Below are 19,867 nucleotides of genomic sequence, written 5' to 3'. Positions count from 1 at the left end.
TGAGGTGTAGAGCTAGGGGATGCCATTTGGAAAAGAAGATTGGAGGGAGCAGAAACGCTGAAAATATTGTAGCATAAAATAATAGCTTATTGATTCCATCAGTTGACAGACTGATGAATGAGATGTATTTCATTGTAAATCCTAGAGAAGACAACCAATTTTAGTATTTGAGAAATGTTAAATATATATTTATTATTTGATTTGAATGTATAGAAATGCTATAAAAGAATCAGGTTAAAGTTTATCAATTTGCACTGAAAAATTGAAGTCAGGATCTGGTTATTTTAAGCTTCTGCAGAGCTGGGAAGAACTGAAAGGCAGAATGCCTTTCATGCCAATACTTTATTTTGTTTGTTTGTTTGTGTTTTTTGCTTGTTTTTGAGACAGGGTCTCGCTCTGTTGCCCAGGCTGGAGTGCAGTGGCGTGATCTCAGCTCACTGTACCCTCTGCCTGCTGAGCCTAAGCAATCCTTTCACCTCAGCCTCCCGAATACCTGGGACTACAGGTGGACTACAGGCACACATCACCATGCCCAGCTAATTTTTTGTACTTTTGGTAGAGACAAGGTTTCACTATGTTGCCCAGTGTGGTCTTTAGCTCCTGAACTCGGATGATATACCCGCCTTGGCATCCCAAAGTGCTGGGATTACTGGCATAAGCCACTGTACCTGGCAGCAATACGTGTTTTTTTTCTTGAACTGATGTTATGATGGAGAAAAGCTTTTTTCTTTAAAAGATCATTGGAAGGCCAGGCACGGTGGCTTACGCCTATAATCCCAACACTTTGGGAGGCCAAGACAGGCAAATCACTTGAGGTCAGGAGTTTGAGGTCAGCTTGGCCAACATGGTGAAACCCTGTCTCTACTAAAAATACAAAAATTAGCTGGACATAGCAGAGTGCTACTCGGGAGGCTGAGTAGCACAAGAATCGTTTGAACCTGGGAGGCAGAGGTTGCAGTGAGCCGAGATCTGCCACTGCACTCCAGCCTGGGCAACAGAGTGAGACCCTATCTCAAAAAAAAAAAAAAATCATTGGAAGATATTTATCCATCTAAAAATATTCTTAGTTTGTAAATACAGATAATGTTAGCTTAGCAGAGAAGTGCCATGATTAGATCAGAGTTAGAATGCTAACTGGCAGTATTGGGGGGAGTGTGGAATAGAAGATGAGATGGGGGAGAGTCTGGTAAAGTAACATAGATGTGTTAGTCCATTTTGCATTGCTATGAGGGAACACCTGAGACTGGGTAACTTATAAAGAAAAGAGGTTAATTTGGCTCCCAGTTCTGCAGTGGGAAGAAGCATGGTGCCAGCATCTGCTTGGCTTCTGGTGAGGCCTAAAGCTTACAATCATGGCAGAAGGCAAAAAGGGAGCTGTCATATCACATGGCAAGAGAGAGCAAGAGAGAGCAGGGAGGTGCCAGGTACCAAGTGAACTAATAGATTAGTTCTAGATAGTAGAACTTATTACTTCTAGAAAATAGAGCTAATAGATTAATTCATTACCTCATAGATGGCACCATGCTGTTCATGAGGGATCTGTCTCTGTGACCCAAACCTCTGGGTTCCAAGAACCCAGAATATCTGGCCATCACAGAAAACAAAACAAAAAAAATTCTACTAAGGACCACTGGAGTAATATCAAAAGAACACAGGTGTGAATATCAAGTTAGCACTCAGTGGATCTCCTAGTGGCCAAATATGGGACAATTTGAACATCAAAAGGAATAATGGCTAAATGACTATTTTTACATTTCCTTGCTGTAATATACATAATGTATGCTCAGCAATCCATAGAATAATTTGTTCTTGAATTTTTATTTACTTTTAAGAAATCATATAAATACTACCTAACTATTCTGTTAAAAAATCCAACTTCGAGGCCGGGCGCGGTGGCTCAAGCCTGTAATCCCAGCACTTTGGGAGGCCGAGACGGGCGGATCACGAGGTCAGGAGATCCAGACCATCCTGGCTAACATGGTGAAACCCCGTCTCTACTAGAAAATACAAAAAAACTAGCCGGGCGAGGTGGCGGGCGCCTGTAGTCCCAGCTACTTGGGAGGCTGAGGCAGGAGAATGGTGTAAACCCGGGAGGCGGAGCTTGCAGTGAGCTGAGATCCGGCCACTGCACTCCAGCCTGGGCGACAGAGCGAAACTCCGTCTCAAAAAAAAAAAAAAAAAAAAAAAAATCCAACTTCGATAATTTGTTTTATGGATTTTTCTCATAAATCATAGAAATTTAAGATATGTTTTAAAAAGATAGAATAAATGCCATCTAAAAACATGTTTTTTCTTTTTCAGGATGAGGTTCCTGATGGAATTAAATCTGCGAGCTACAAGGTATGTATGTATACCTGTTGATGTGTCCAGTATCTTAATGAAAAACTTGAAAAACCTGCCTTGTACATACTATCCCATTTATCTGCTTCCAACGGTGAAACCCCTTGAGAAGTATTTATACTGAATGGCTCTCATTCTTTTTGTTTGTTTTTGTTAACCTTTTATTTTATTTATTTATTTATTTTGAGATGGAGTCTCGCTCTGTTACCCAGGCTGGAGTGCAGTGGCGTGATCTCAGCTCACTGCAGGCTCTACCTGCCAGGTTCACGCCATTCTCCTGCCTCAGCCTCCCGAGTAGCTGGGACTACAGGCGCCCAGCACCGCACCTGGCTAAGTTTTTATATTTTTAATAGAGGTGGGGTTTCACCGTGTTAGCCATGATGGTCTTGATCTCCTGACCTTGTGATTCACCCGCCTCGGCCTCCCAAAGTGCTGGGATTACAAGTGTGAGCCACCGCACCTGGCCAACATTTTATTTTTTGTGTATTTTATTTTATTTATTTTTTTGAGATGGAGTCTCACTCTGTCGCCCGGACTGGAATGCAATGGCGTGATCTCGGCTCACTGCAACCGCCGCCTCCTGGGTTCAAGCGATTCCCGTCTCACCCTCTAGAGTAGCTGGGATTACAGACACCCACCACCATGCCTGGCTAATTTTTGTATTTTTAGTAGAGATGGAGTTTCAACATGTTGGCCAGGCTGGTCTCGGACTCCTGACCTCAGGTAATCTGCCCACTTTGGCCTCCCAAAGTGCTGGGATTACAGGTGCGAGCCACCGCTTCCAGCCTGTTTAACATTTAAATGGAAAGTATCAAAGATAAAATAGAGGAAAAAAATGTATCTGAAAGTCCATACTTTATTCAGATTTTGTTTTGTTTTGTTTTGAGACAGAGTTTCGCTCTTGTTGCCCACAGTCTGCAGTGCAGTGGCGCGATCTCGGCTCACCACAACCTCCGCCTCCTGGGTTCAGTGATTCCCCTGCCTCAGCCTCCCGAGTAGCTGGGATTACAGGCATGCGCCACCATGCCTGACTAATTTTGTGTTTTTAGTAGAGATGGGGTTTCTCCATGTTGGCCAAGTTGGTCTCAAACTCCTGACCTCAGGTGATCCGCCCACCTTGGCCTCCCAGAATGCTGGGATTACAGGTGTGAGCCACCATGCCTGGCCTAGATTCCACAATTGTAATAAACTCACTTTACCACATATCTGTTCATCTGTCCATCCTTGTAGCCATCCATTAGAACATCTTATTTTTTGGATGCATTTCAAAGTAAATTGCAGGCATCAGTATACCTCCTCCTAAATATGTCATTAACTAGATGGATCGACATAAGTAGAAGTATATCATTAACTAGAGTCCAATATTTGTTTATGTGTACTTTTGATAAAAGTTTTTTTTTTTTTTTTTTTTTTTTTTTTGAGACAGAGTCTCACTCTGTCACCCAGGCTGGAGTGCAGTGGCCTGATCTTGGCTCACTGCAAGCTCCGCCTCCCAGGTTCATGCCATTCTCCTGTCTCAGCCTCCCAAGTAGCTGGGACTACAGGTGCCTGCCACCACGCCTGGCTAATTTTTTGTATTTTTAGTAGAGACGGGGTTTCACTGTTAGCCAGGATGGTCTTGATCTCCTGACCTCGTGATCCGCCCACCTCGGCCTCCCAAAGTGCTGGGATTACAGGCGTGAGCCACTGCGCCCGGCCTGATAAAAGTATTACCATACAATGAAATGCGCAAATCTTAAGTGTGCATTTGCTGAATGTTGACAAATGCATATACCTGTGTAACCTAGGGTTCTATTAAGATATAGAATGTTAGCATTATTCTACAAAGTTTCCTCATACTTATTCCATTCAAACCACACTCCTTCTTCAGAGGTAGCCATTGTTTTGAACATTTTCCATCGTAGATTCTAAACTAATTTTACCCATTTTTAATTCCATGTTTTCTTATACACACACAGAGTCAAAGAATGAAGTCATAGCTTTTGACCTGGTTCCAGTGGCAGAAGAACTTTGCACATAGTTGAATGGTGTCATTATCAACGGTTTCATTTCATTTAACAAATTGCTTGAGGCTGGGCACATGGTGACTTATTCCTGTAATCCCAGTGCTTTTTGGAGGCCACCATGTGAGGACTGCATGAGGCCTGGAGTTCAAGACCAGTCTGGGTAACATAGCGAGACCCCATCTCTACAAATAAAAACTAAAAAAAAATTAACCAAGTGTGATGATGCCTGCCCACAATCCTAGCTACTCAGGAGGCTGAGACCAGGAGGAAGCTGAGCCTAAATGTCCAGGTTACAGTGACCTATGATTATGTCACTGTATACCAGCTTGGGAGACAGAGAAAAAAAAATTGTTCGATTTAATTCATTTAATCAGTGGACTGAAAGTAAAACTTTTGGAAGTTCATTCTGTTGAAGGAAAACATTATCACTATTATGAATGCTAGTATAAATTCAGTTACAGCTCAAAATTGAAGATAAAATATTTTGTGGTAGTACACATATAAATTTTGATAAAAGCAATGTTCTGGGTGAAAACCAATGTCCTTAATAAATCAAGAAATCTATGAAACAGAAATGCATTTATAATAAAAATATACAAATAATTCATAATTGTGTCCACACAAGCCAGTTAAGATAGGAGCAGTGATAAGCTGAGTGTGTGGCACGTAGCTGTGGTCCTAGCTGCTCAGGAGGCTGAGGTGGGAGGGTTGCTTGAGTCCTGGAGGTAGAGGTTGCAATGAGCCGAGATTGTGCCACTGCACTTAAGCCTGGGTAACAGAACCAGATCCTGTCTCAGAAAAAAAAAAAAAGAAAAAAAAAGGAGTAATTGTCAAAGTTAGTATATGATTTGTATACATACGAAGTTATGATTGTGAAATTTTTGAGATTAAGCTGATGCTGAAAAAATTTACTTTGGTATGGTTTTAGTATGATAGTACTTACTTTGCTGTCTTTTATCAATCAGATTTTATAAATGTTTTGAGGCTTCAAGGAACTACTTTGTAAAACAACTCAAGAGCTTCTCAGTAGTGTTGATCAGTTTTTAATAAATGCACCCCTCTAAGTTTTTATTGCAATTTGTTCTGAATCAGTGAAAAATTAGTATCAATGAATGGAATGCATAAAGAAGAAACAAAGTTTAGCTGTTAAGGTTTAACAAATTGCAATTATGACAAAGTGGCTGGATGTGGTGGCTCATGCCTGTAATCCCAGCACTTTTGGAGGCCGAGGCAGACAGACTGCTTGAGACCAGGAGTTCAAGACCAGCCTGGGCAACATGGTGAAACCCTGTATCTAGAAAAAATTTCGAAAATTAGCCATGCATGGTGGTGTGCACCTGTAGTCCTAGCTACTCAGGAAACTGAGAGGGGAAGATTGCTTGAACCTGGGAGGTTGAGGCTGGAGTGAGCTATGGTCATGCCATTGCACTCCAGTCTGAGCGACAGAGCAAGACCCTTTCTCAAAGAAAAAAAAAATTATTATGACAAAGCTTGTAAACAAAGGCCTTTAAATTTATTCCTACAAAAACTAGAGAGAAATCAAACACATTAAATGAGGAAAGTCCAAATGGTGTTTAATATGATTCAGAAATTGTGTTCTGAAATGTTATAAATGTGTTTGGGAGTATCTCCATTTGTGGCAAGAATATCCTCTTGATAGAACTCTGCTTTGAATTGGATATGTTTATATTCTGACCTGAGATGTAATGAAATTGAGGATTACAATTTCGTTGTATCTAAGTTTGACCAAACTTTTTTTATTTTGTTTTGTTTCGTTTTGTTTTTTGGTCAGAGACAGGGTCTATCTCTGTTGCCCAGGCTGGCATGCAGTGGTAAGATTATAGTTCACTGTAACCTGGAACTCCTGGGCTCAAGCAATCCTGCCACCTCACCTCCTGAGTATCTGGTACTATAGGCACATGCCACCATGCCCAGCTAATTAAAAATTTGTTTTGTAGTGATGGGGTCTTGCCGTGTGTCCCAGGCTGGTCTTTAACTCCTGGCCTCAAGCAATCTTTCCACTTTGGCCTCCCAAAGTGCTGGGATTTCAGGCATGAGCCACCACACCTGTGCTTTAAATTTCTCAAAACATTTAAAATAATCAAAAAATAGAGACAACTTATTTGATGTTTTGTCTTAAAATATTTATTGAAGAAATGTACTTTAGGGGCAAAAGAATGGAACTTGTGAAAATATTTGGGTTAAAATACTTCCACATATTTACCTAAAGAGAGAATGTTTTCTCTTTTTTTTATTTTACTTTGAGAATGTTTTCTCAATTAAAAAATTATATATCAGCCAGGCGCGGTGGCTCATGCCTGTAATCCCAGCACTTTGGGAGGCAGAGGCGGGTGGATTACGAGGTCAGGAGTTAGAGACCAGCCTGACCAGCATGGTGAAACCCCATCTGTACTAAAAATACAAAAAATTAGCTGGGCATGGTGGCAGGCGCCTGTAATCCCAGCTGCTTGGGAGGCTGAGGCAGGAATCACTTGAACCCGGGAGGAGGAGGTTGCAGTGAGCTGAGACTGTGCCACTGCACTCCAGCCCAGGCAATAGAGTGAGACTCTGTCTCAAAAAAAAAAAAAAGAAATTATATCTCGCTTTGGGAGGCTGTGGTAGGAGGACTGCTTGAGCCCAGGAGCTTGAGACCCCAGGCTAGGTAACATAGCACAACTCTGTCTCTAAGAAAAATGAAAAATTAGCCAGGTGTGGTGGCGTGTGCCTGTAGTCCTAGCTACTTGGGAGGCTGAGGCAGGAGGACTGCTTGAGCCCAGGAGTTGGAGGTTGCAGTGAATCATAATTGTGCCCCTGCACTCCAGCTTGAAAGACAGAATGAGACCCTGTTTCAAAAAACCAAAGCAAAAAAATTATATCTGCCGAGAAGGAAAAAAGTTGTATCTGTAGAAGGCATCGATAATTTCAAATTGATCAACCATAAAATGTAACTTTACAAAATGTTTGTAAATTGATCAACTGTAAAATGTAACTTTGAAGAAGGTTATGGGCAGTTTTTTGTTTGTTTGTTTGTTTTTTGAGACAGTCTTGCTCTGTCTCCCTGGCTGGAGTGCAGTGTCGGCTCACTGCAACCTCTGCCTCCTGGGTTCTAAGCGATTCTCCTGCCTCTGCCTCCAGAGTAGCTGGGATTACAGGTGCATGCCACCACGCCTAATTCTGTATTTTTAGTAGAGACAGGGTTTCACCATGTTGGCCAGCCTGGTCTCAAACTCCTGACCTCAGGTGATCCACCTGCCACGGCCTCCCACAGTGCCAGGATTACAGGCATGAGCCACCGTGCCTGGCCTGATTATGGGCAATTTTATGAAAAATTAAAAGTAATAAGAACATATTAGAAAAAAGTATGTTCTTCAGAAAAATGCTAATGACATACTATTAGATGTGACTAAGAAGCTGATTAAATTATTAAGCAGCAACTAAGAATGGTTATTTTGTTCAGTTTATTTTTAAATATTTGGGTAATTGCAATAGTAAGATTTAAAAATTTTTGTTTTAATATACTTAGGTATATGTTATTTTTTAAACAAATTTTGTTCATTTTTGGTAGGTATTTTTAACCTTTTTTTTTTTTTTTTTTTTTTTTTTTTTGAGATGGACTCTTTCTCTGCCGCCCAGGCTGGAGTGCAGTGGCGTGATCTCAGCTCACTCCAACCTCCACCTCCTGGGTTCAAGCGATTCTCCTGCCTTAGCCTTCTGAGTAGCTGGGACTACCGGTGCATGCCACCATGCCCAGCCGATTTTTTTTTGTATTTTTAGTAGAGATGGGGTTTCACCGTGTTAGCCAGGATGGTCTCGATCTCCTGACCTTGTGATCCACCCGCCTCGGCCTCCCAAAGTATTGGGATTACAGGTGTGAGCCATCGCGCCCAGCCAGTATTTTTAACTTTTTGTTTTGATATAATTGCCAACTCACAGAAAAGTTGCAACATTAATATAAAGACATTTTGTACACTCTGCAGATTCACTGCATTTTTATATTTTGCCACATTTATTTTTTGTTTTATGTTTATATGTATATATATATCTGTACACACATACACACACACACACATATATATTTATTTGAGATAAAGTCTTGCTGTGTTGCCTAGGTCGTTCTTGAACTCTTGGACTCAAGCAATCCTGCCACCTCAGCCTCCCAAAGTGTTGGGATTACAGGTGTGAGCCACCGTGCCTGGCCACATTTGTTTTCCGTACTTATTGTGTGCATATATGGACATACAAAAAGCATGATAAAATAAATGGACATTTGTATGTGTGTATTATATATATAAAATACACATTTTTGTGTATATATACGCATGTATTTTTGCATATGTACACATTTTTGTATGTATATATACACACAAAAGTATATATGTATATACTTTATAATATCTAACACTATATATGTGATATATATTTTATGTGTACTATATAATGTCATGTATTTTTATATATTATATATATAATTTTCTGAGCCATTTGATTATAGGTTGAACATATATCCCTTTGTCCTTTAATACTTAATTATATATGAAATAATTTTATTTTCAAAAATAGTTTTTGAAGCAAGTTGTCTTATGTTGTCTTACATGTTTATACCAATATAATGAAACTAAGTTGTCACTCAATAAATAAATATTTCAAAAAACTATATCATTTTAGTTATTTTAGGGTTCATTTATTTTAGTGTCCTTGTCTGGAAAGTGGTTTGTATAGTTGTCCTAACAATAAGACCAAAATAGACACTCAATAAATATTTGTTGAGTGGTTGAATTCGTGACCTCCCAGCGTTGTCCTTTACCTGTATGATGAACTGGTGTGTTATGAAATCCCATAAACCAACTTGCTTACCTTATGCCATGTACAGGCCTAGTAGAATATATATGTAAAGTGAGTTGGACATTGAGAGGAAATATGATTGTTAAAGAATATATTTTAGAAACCTAAAAATGTTGGGATTTTTTTTTTTTTTTGAGGTGGAGTCTCGCTCTGTAACCCAGGCTGGAGTGCAGTGGCCTGGTCTGGGCTCACGGCAACCTCCGCCTCCCAGGTTCAAGCGATTCTCCTGCCTCAGCCTCCTGAGTAGCTGGGATTACAGGAGCGTGCTACCATGCTCGGCTAATTTTTTTTGTATTTTTAGTAGAGACGGGGTTTCACCATGTTGGTCAGGTTAGTCTCAAACTCCTCACCTTGTGATCCCCACCTCGGCCTCCCAAAGTGCTGAGATTACAGAATATTTTTTCTATGACTTGGTAGGTTCCCAGGCATTCGTAGCATCATGGCATGGGATGAACTTTAGACACACGTGATTTGGTCCAACTGCTTATGTTATGGAAGAGAAAACTGATGCCCACACTTACGTCATTAGAAAAGTAGTACAGTGCCTGTTGACCACTTACCACATGACTTCCTTAAAACCTTGAAGATTTATTCGTGGGCAGTTTAGTAATGAGTTATCAGAACTATATTCTTTATTTTGTGAACATAATAGTAAATTGTGTTCCCCCAAAAAAACAAGAGGCAAAGCGTTTTATTTTTGTTTTTTGAGACAGAGTCTCACTCTGTCTCCCAGGCTGGAGTGCAGTGGCACAATCTCGGCTCACTGCAAGCTCCACCTCCTGAGTTCACGCCATTCTCCTGCCTCAGCCTCCTGAGTAGCTGGGACTACAGGTGCCCACCGCCATGCCTGGCTAATATTTTGTAGTTTTAGTAGAGACAGGGTTTCATTGTGCTAGCCAGGATGGTCTCGATCTCCTGACCTTATGATTCACCCGCCTTGGCCTCCCAAAGTGCTGGGATTACAGGTGTGAGCCACTGCGCCCAGCCAAAGCATTTTATTTTTTAGTTTCAGGAGGAACATGAAAACTTATTATTTTTTTTAAAGTTTTGAAGCCAAGATGAAGGTGCCAGCTATAAAAAGAGCCTCAGAGGCTGGGCGCGGTGGGTAATCCCAGCACTTTGCGAGGCCGAGGTGGGTGGATTGCCTGAGGTCAGGAGTTCGAGACCAGCCTGGCCAACATGGTGAAACCCCGTTTCTACTGAAAATACAAAAATTAGCTGGGTGTGGTGCCTGTAGTCCCAGCTATTCCGGACGCTGAGGCAGGAGAATCACTTGAACCCAGGGGGTGGAGGTGGCAGTGAGCCGGAATCACACTATTGCACTCCAACCCTCTATCTCAAAAATAAATAAATAAATAAATAAAATCAAAAAAGAGCTTCAGATAACTTCTAAATTTTAAAAAAAGTTTTAAAGATGCAATAAGTTATAGTCTATTTATTCCCTTTTTCACTTTAGTATTCTGAAGAAGCCAATAATCTTATTGAAGAATGTGAACAAGCTGAACGACTTGGAGCAGTGGATGAATCTCTGAGGTTTGATTTTATTTTTCAGTAGTATTTCATGTTTCTTTATGTTACAGATTAACTTATAAAATAGTAATGTTATTTTTTTTTCTTTGTTTGAAGTGAGGAAACACAGAAGGCTGTTCTTCAGTGGACCAAGCATGATGATTCTTCAGATAACTTCTGTGAAGCTGATGGTATAATATTTTTGATAGTATGCATTATGTTTAAAATTATACCTAAGAAATTTTTTTAAAAAAATTATTTTAATCTGGGCATGGTGGTGTGTGCCTGTAGTCCCAGCTTTTCTGGAGGCTGAGGCAGGAGAATCCTGGAGCCCAGGTGTTTGAATCCAGACTGGGCAACATAGTAAGACCCCATCTCAGAAAAATGTTATTAAAGAAAAAAACTCAGTTTCTAACAGTTTGGTGGTTCTTCAAAAACCTAAACGTAGAATTACCATATGACATAACAGTTCCTTTCCTAGGTATATACTCAAAAAAATTAAAGACAGGGACTCAAACAGATAGCAAAGCAATAATGTTCATTGTAGCCAAAAGGTCTTAACAAGCCCATTGTCCAGCACTGTTTGAGTGGATAAACAAAATGTGGTATATAAAACACACAGTGGAATACCATTCAACTAGAAAAAGGAATGAAGCTCTGATATATAGTACAACATGGATGGACCTTGACAACATGCTGAGTGAAATAGGTCAGGTACCAGAGGGCAAGTATTAAATGATTTCACTTATATGAAATGTCAACAATAGGCAAATTCATAGAGACAGAAAGTAGATTAAAGATTGTCAGAGTTTGGGGTGGGTAGGTGTTATTGCTAAATGGTTACAGAGTTTCTGTTTGAGGTGCTGGAAAAGTTTTGGTGATAGATAGTGGTGATAATGAACCCCGCTGAATTGTATACTTAAATGTGGTTAATGTAAATTTTATTATATCTATTTTACCACAGTTTAAAAAAGCTCAGTTTCTAGAAAAAAATTACCTCTTAAGTGTTGCAGTTCTATGTAGCTAGTAGTTTATAAAATTTTGTATGTACATTTTGCATAAATAGCTAAAATGTAGGGATTACAAAAACCTCCTTCAGTTATATTGCTGTTGGTTTGTTATATATTTTCCTTAATGATGGTCCATGTTGCTTTTGGAGAAGAGAATATTGAACCATTGGTCGAGTTTGTGATGTCTAAAGTTAAGCCAGAGTGCTGGTGCTGTTAAAATCTAGGAGTTAAAACTCTGATCATGGCACGGTGGTTCATGCATATAATGCCACCTACTCAGGAGGGTGAGGCAGGAGCATCGCTGGAACCCAGGAGGCAGAGGTTGCAGTGAGCTGAGATTGCGCCATTGCACTCCAGCCGGGCGACAGAGCAAGACTCCGTCTCAAGAAACAAACAAACAATAAAAACCTCTGATTAAGATGTATGGATTTTCCAATTCTTCCTTTTTGTACTATTTCCTTTTTCTAAGTTGAATTGTTAGCCTCTTAATTTGCTAAAAAAAAAATCAAATCAAATTGAGTTTTGGTATTCTTCTGTGGCTCTTTTCTAGTGGACTAATGATCTTTCCAAAATTAGTGAAAACAGGCCTGGCTTGGTGGCTTATGCCTATAATCCCAGCAATTTGTGAGGCCAAGGAGGGAAGATTGCTGAGCCTAGCCTGGGCACCATGGCAAAACTCTGTCTCTACAAATAATACAAAAATTAGCCAGGCCTGGTGGCATGTGCCAGTAGTCCCAGCTACTCGAGAGGGGTGGGAGTATTGCTTAAGCCAGGGAGGTTGAGGCTGGAGTGAGCCCTGATTGCATCACTCCAAGCCTAAGACAGTGAGACCCTTTCCCAAAACAACCACAACAAATTAGTGAAAACAGGGATATAAATTATTTTAATTATAAACAAAAGATGAAGCCTACAATCTCCATAAAAGAGAAAGTATTTTTAATTTTGTGGCTTCTTTTTGGGGAAAATTGCTTTCCTTAATGGAAACCGTAGCCATGTTTTGGTATATACTTAGTTATAATTCCTTATTTCCAATTCTAAAATCTGAAAACTCTGAAAATTGAACATTTCTCCCCCTGGGTTTAGCACAGGCTCATTTAGTGTGTATTCATATGTTTCACTGTAGAAATATTTATGTATTTGAATAGATTGCTGCCCCAGGTCCAGCTGGAGTAATATGCAATAGATGTTGCGTGTACTGTATTACCTTTGTAAAATCTGGAAGGTTCTCCATTCCTGCCGAGACACGCATGGTCCTAGGCATGTTGTATAAGGGGTATAGACCTATATCAAGATTTGGTCTAGTAAAGGAAGGGGATAAGATGTTCTCCCAACTCCCTTATTTTGCCATCTTTTCTACAAGGAATTTTTTTTTTTTACCTTAAATATTGTTGTGAGATAAAACTAAATTTATAGTATGCAGCTATAATTTTTTTTAGTCCTCCAGTGTTAGAAAAAGGATGGTAATATTTTAACCTTCATTAACAAAGTATCCTTTTGTGAACACAGTGTGCAGCACCAAGTGAGAATCAATGATTCATTTCTTATATAGTGGAGTTTGGTGAATCACTTACCCATTTGTATTAGTTTCTTGTGTTTAAAAAAGCTGAATATTTTAAAGAAAGACAGCTTTAGCAGGACTAAATAATGGATGTAAATGATATGTGAAATATAGAAGGTATTTTTAAAATCCTAATTGGAAATTTAAGCTTTTGTCAAAAACAGGTTCTATTCAGTGATAGAAAACAGCACATCATATAGGTTTTTGCACAACACACGTTTTCTGCTTCTAGGGCTGGATATTGGCATCTTCCTATAAGGGCCAAATGGGCTCTTAAATGTCTTTTCTTAGATTTTACAAAACATGTTTCACTAGTTTTCTATGAAAAAATTCATGTTCTATTCAGTGATAGGAACCAACACATCATAAAAATTCTTGGCACAAATATAATTATAGTAATATTTAATATAATTATAGTAATTTAAATATAATTATATAATAATAATATAGTATAATTATAAGATTTGTAACATAATTATAATATTACATTAATATAGTAATATTTTTTATAAGCTTGAAGAATAAAGTATAGTAAGTAAAATTATGAGGCAACAAATGTTTTTCTCTAGGTAGAATATTTAAACATTTAATCATTTCTTGGTGGTTAGTTTTCTTAAAGTACTGGATACTGACCATTGTTTATATATTTTATTTTATTTTATTTCATTTTTATTTTTATTTTTTTTTGAGTCAGAGTTCCACTCTTGTTGTCCAGGCTGGAGTGCAGTGGCGTGATCTCAGCTCACTGTAACCTGTCTCCCGAGTTCAAGCGATTCCCCTGCCTCAGCCTCCCGAGTAACTGGGATTACAGGCATGCACCACCTTACCCGGCTAATTTTGTATTTTTAATAGAGATGGGGTTTCTCCATGTTGGTCAGGCTGGTCTCTAACTCCCAACTTCATGTGATCGCCCGCCTTGGTCTCCCAAAGTTCTGGGATTACAGGCGTGAGCCACTGCGTCCGGCCTGCTGTTTATATATTTTAAACATCAGGGTTTAAAAAATGAATTTATTATAATTAATATGTGGCAGTTACCTTTAGTATTAATTGAAATGAACAGTTATCCATTCCTGAACTAGATGATTCCATGCTAATTTTTTAAGTCCTTATGTTTTGTTTTTCTAGTTATTTTAATTGCCATTTCTACATTGAACTCTGCTGTTTTAAGATGCCATCATTGTACTGCTTCTAGAAGCAACTTTCCTCCTAATTTATTCTTCTAATATACTGTGAATTGAAGTAAAAAATAACCAAGTTTAGGGGTTTTTTTTGTTTTTATATTTGTTTTTTAATAATAAAAATAGGTACAGTTGAGAGCTTGATGGACTCTCCTCTAAGCACTTTTGTGCTCATATTTTTGTCATTGACTTTGGTTGCATTGAGACCATTTTTGTCCACTTTTTCATTCTTTGTTTCATTCTTTGTTGGCTTATACTGTTAAGCTTTATATATGAATAAAGTATTATTATAGTACCAAATAATTTCCGAAAGCCACTGGAGCACTATGGCCCATCTTTTTTTGAGACACGATCTCACTGTTGCCCAGGCTGGAGTGCCGTGGTGCAATCACAGCTCACTGCGGCCTGGACCTCCTGGGCTCAAGTGACTCTCCCACCTCAGCCTCCCGAGTAGCTGGGACCACAGGCACGTGCCATGGTGCCTGGCTAATATTTTTATTGATGCCTGGTGTTTCACCAGGTTGCCTGTGAATTTTAGAATCACTCCTGGGCTCAAGCGGTCTGCCCCCAGGCCTCCCAAAATGATGGGATTACAGGCATGAACCATCGCGTCCACCCTGGGACCATCTTTTTTGTTTTGAGGTTATAACACATTATAAATGATAAATAAGTAACAGGGTCTAGATTCTAGCCTGGATGTTCTGGCTCCAGAGCCTGTGGTCTAACTGTTCTGTGATGTTGGATGTTTAGGTTGCTTCCAGTTTTCCCTTTTATAAATAATGTTGACACAGAATCATGCTGCATTGTAACTTTTGCTTTTGGCCAGATTGGTAGCAGATCCTGCTGGTGGTCATCTAAGAAGAAAGTATTTGGTTACAAGCAGTGTATGATACTAACACTGCTTCATTTACTGTAGTTATTGATGAACTGCTGTGGTTAATGTGGAGGGAAATGTATGTTATATTCTTTGTCTGGATAGCTTTGAGAATTGAATTACCATGTTTCTTTGATTCTAAAATTCACATATTCCTATTTTTTTTTTTTTTTTTTTGAGACGGAGTCTCGCTCTGTCGCCCAGGCTGGAGTGCAGTGGCCGGATCTCAGCTCACTGCAAGCTCCGCCTCCCGGGTTCACGCCATTCTCCTGGCTCAGCCTCCCGAGTAGCTGGGACTACAGGCGCCCGCCAGGTCGCCCGGCTAGTTTTTTTTTTTGTATTTTTAGTAGAGACGGGGTTTCACCATGTTAGCCAGGATGGTCTCGATCTCCTGACCTCGTGATCCGCCCGTCTCGGCCTCCCAAAGTGCTGGGATTACAGGCTTGAGCCACCGCGCCCAGCCACATATTCCTATTTTTACAGTTCATAAATCATAATGTTTTTGTAGCCAGTATGTACAATTAATGTGGCAGTGTGTGTTTCTCTCTTTTTCGTCATTCCTTTTTTTTTTTTTTTTTGAGATGGAGTCTCGCTCTGTCACCCAAGCTGTAGTGCAGTGGTTCAATCTCGGCTCACTGCAACCTCTGCCTCCCGGGTTCAAGCGATTCTCCTGTTGCAGCCTCCCGAGTAGCTGGGATTACAGGCATGCACCACCACGCCTGGCTAATTTTTGTATGTTTAGTAGAGACAGAGTTTCACCATGTTGGTCAGGCAGGCCTTGAACTCCTGACCTCAAGTGATCCGCCCACCTTGGCCTCCCAAAGTGCTGGGATTACAGGTGTGAGGCACCACACCCAGCCGCCTTCCTTTCTTTCTCCTGAAAAGTTGTTTTAAAATTGCTGACACATTGTTAAATTTGTGGTGTGTTAGAATCAATGGAATACAGTCTTGTGTACTAGCTTTTTAAGGTAACTGAGGATAAAAAAGATTTAATAAGACATTTTATTTTACAGACATTCAGTCCCCTGATGCTGAATATGTAGATTTGCTTCTTAATCCTGAGCGCTACACTGGTTACAAGGGACCAGATGCTTGGAAAATATGGAATGTCATCTATGAAGAAAACTGTTTTAAGTATGTGTCATTTTCATTTAGAAAAAGTCATGTAAGATGTGGTGATTTCTCTTTATAAACAGTCATAATGATTTTAAAATTAAAAATAAAATTCACTTTGTTAAAAGATGTATTTGTACAAAGAACCATGACTATTAATTAATCCAGTTTCCTTCTGGGGAAATGAGTTTCCACAAATGTTCCCTTTTTTTTTTTTTTTTAAAGAGTTAGAGGCGTATTAGACCTTTACGGGAGTACTTGCAGGCCCTTCGCAAATGTTCCTTGAGTAGATTATAGGGATTTCATTTTACAGATGAGGTAACCTGGAGCTGGAGAAGTTTACTTCATTTCCCAAGATCACATGGTGGCAGTGTCGAGAAAAGAATATACGACTCTTAATTCTCTTTTTGGTGCTCTCCACACCCCTTTCTGTGACTTCAGTTATTTTACAGTTAAATTGATTTCACAGAACAATTATAATAGATTTCATTTTTGAGCACTCACTGTATTCTATGCATTGTGGTAAGCATGTTATATACGTTTTCTCCTTTAGTCCTTGTAGTAACCCTGTGTTGCAGTCATCACTGTTTTATAGACAGAAACTGAGACTTAGAGAGGTTTTATGATTTGTTTTGTGTCAAAGATCTGGTAAGTGAAAGAGCCCACTTTGTACTGGTAACCATTAGGCTGGGAGCAGTTGCTGATCACCAGGTGTCTGAGAAATGCTTCAGGTTACTCACATGTAAGCCTCGAGGCTCTGAACTTTGTACTTACTGGTTTTTGGGAACAATGTATGCGCAAGCACGTCATGCTGTCTTAGAGATGGAGAGAGTTCTGGGAAAGTCTTTGGAGTTCCCAAATATGAGGATAATATTGTATATTTCACTTTTTATAAGTCAAATATGAGATCAGTAATTATGTTTACACCAATAAAATGTCAGACTGGGTTTTTTTTTTTTTTTTTTTTTTTGACTTGAAGAATTTCTCCAGTTTGGAAAGGAGGGAGTTTTTATTACTTATTTCTGCTGTGTGTTTTATTTAAATTATCTTGACTATTATTAGAAATATTTGGTTACTGACTTAAAGATTTACTTTAAAGGTTTTTTTTTTTGTTGTTGTTGTTGTTGTTTTGAGATGGAGTCTCACTCTGTCGCCCAGAATGGAGTGCAGTGATGTCATCTCTGCTCACCGCAACCTCCTGCCTCCCAGGTTCAAGTGATTCTCCTGCCTCAGCCTCCTGAGTAGCTGGGACTAAAGGCACGCACCACCACACCAGGCTCATTTTTGTATTTTTAGTGGAGACGGGGTTTCACCATGTTGACCTGGGTGTTCTTGAACCCCTGACCTCAGGTGATCCACCCACCTCAGCCTCCAAAGTGCTGGGATTACCGGTGTGAGCCACCATGCCTGGCACTGTTGTTGTTATTTTTAATGTGAATTAAGAATCCACGAAGCATTTGTTAGATTTGTATTAGTTTTGTAGTCATTTTCTTACTAATTTGTATCCTGATTCCCATAATTTCTAACAATATAAAAAATGTATAAGGGGCTAAGTTAATTATATTGTGTATTTTAAAATATAGGTTACATATTCTGTTCTCAAAATGTCTCCAGTTGTGCAAATTTTTAAAATAGATGTTAAAACAATCCCTATAGTTGACTCTTTTTTTTTTTTTGAGACGGAGTCTCGCTCTGTCACCCGGGCTGGAGTGCAGTGGCCGGATCTCAGCTCACTGCAAGCTCCACCTCCCGGGTTTACGCCATTCTCCTGCCTCAGCCTCCCGAGTAGCTGGGACTACAGGCGCCCACCACCTCGCCCGGCTAGTTTTTTGTATTTTTTAGTAGAGATGGGGTTTCACCGTGTTAGCCAGGATGGTCTCGATCTCCTGACCTCGTGATCCGCCCGTCTAGGCCTCCCAAAGTGCTGGGATTACAGACTTGAGCCGCCGCGCCCGGCCTATAGTTTACTCTTAATACTAATGTATATTTATTTTGGGATTTAAAAGCACTTTAGTGACATAGTAACTCTCCAGAAAATTTCTATTTTTTCCTACGGAACAAACAACTTTTATTTAAATTGTAACAAACTTAGCTACAGGGCAAATTGATGTGTCTAAAGATTACCTAAGTCACTATTTTTTTTCCATTTTTAAATTTTAATGCTTATATTGAATATTTTTTGCTTATTTGCCTTTCAATTAGGGGTACACTTTGTGCTATACGTACACACACATATACACAGATATATATATATCATATATATAAAAACATAGTAGTGACTCTAAGAGAAGAACTTGGCTGATATTTTCTCTTCTTTCATTTGAAGAAGTGATTAGGAAATGGCCTGTTGGCCGCTACAGTGGGAAAAGATCAGGAACTATTATTACTACAACAAATAGTCACCCTCCCTTAAAGCATTTAGAGGAAGCTAAGTATTTTATAATCTCAATAAAACAATTTGATTTTGGATATTAAGCAACTTTCTGAGATAATATCACTTAAATATAACATGATTGGTAACATATTTGTGTTTATGTTTTTAATTCTTTTTACTTCTAGGCCACAGGCAATTAAAAGACCTTTAAATCCTTTGGCTTCTGGTCAAGGTAAGTTACTGATTGCATTGTTATATTATTTCTCAGCTAGGGAACTTTAATTCAAAGGAAGGGGAACGCAAGATAAATGGCAGTAACAGTTGAGGTCATAAAATCCACAGTCCCGTTTCCGTAGAGTTATGCCTCACCCTTACAGAGATTGGTGCTTAAATTATTTGTACTTCAGTAAAAAATATTTTTATAATGAAGTTCCTGGTATTAGATTATCAAAAAATAAAGATTAGGGTATATATTTATTATATATATTTTTGCAGACATAGTAAAGTGTCAGTGTTTTAAAAGCTATACTCATCCTACAGATAAATATCCAAAACTCTCAAATTTTTTCTAAAGCTTGAAATTATTGCATATATTGGGCATTTGATTTCAACTTTACATGTCTTTATATCTTAATAACATTTTTAATATTCTATTTTCACTCACGGTCTGGCTCAAATGCTGCTTTTTCCATAGAACTTTCCCTGGTCCTTATAACCAGAAGTATCGCTCCCTCCTCATGAAGTAATCTGATGCATGCGTTTGTTTTTAATTCTTTTGTTTTCCTCATACGGCCTTTCCCACTGTGTAGCATTATTTTATTATTATTTATATGTCTATCGATCTGCCCTAGTACTCTGAAGATATGGGTAGCATTTATCTGTTTTATCTCTCTGTATAGAGCCTGACACATAATAGATGGAGTAGTTTGTTAGATACATGATCAGTGAAAATTGCTCTCCTCATTTAGTGGTCTTGTCTACAATAGTGAAAGTCAGTTGTTCTTTCAGCAAATGATTATCCACCATTTAATATGTGCTAGACACTGTGTAGTTGCCAGATGGG

General features: G+C 39.1%; 1 protein-coding gene across 1 annotated transcript in view; it reads left to right on the top strand.

Annotated features, from left to right (window-relative positions):
- Positions 1-19,867, top strand: part of ERO1A (endoplasmic reticulum oxidoreductase 1 alpha) — a 59,674-nt gene that overhangs the window by 17,739 nt on the left and 22,068 nt on the right. Inside the window, exons 4-8 of the mRNA XM_010372072.2 lie at positions 2,302-2,340; positions 10,645-10,721; positions 10,815-10,888; positions 16,331-16,451; positions 18,990-19,036. Of these exons, the coding sequence (XP_010370374.1) occupies positions 2,302-2,340; positions 10,645-10,721; positions 10,815-10,888; positions 16,331-16,451; positions 18,990-19,036 (358 nt within the window). The remainder of the gene's footprint in view (positions 1-2,301; positions 2,341-10,644; positions 10,722-10,814; positions 10,889-16,330; positions 16,452-18,989; positions 19,037-19,867) is intronic.

The sequence above is a fragment of the Rhinopithecus roxellana genome, chromosome 5 (genome assembly GCF_007565055.1).
Source record: "Rhinopithecus roxellana isolate Shanxi Qingling chromosome 5, ASM756505v1, whole genome shotgun sequence".
Classification (NCBI taxonomy): Eukaryota; Metazoa; Chordata; class Mammalia; order Primates; family Cercopithecidae; genus Rhinopithecus; species Rhinopithecus roxellana.
Note: the sequence above shows the minus strand (reverse complement) of the source record. Positions and strands in the feature narration are given on the sequence as shown.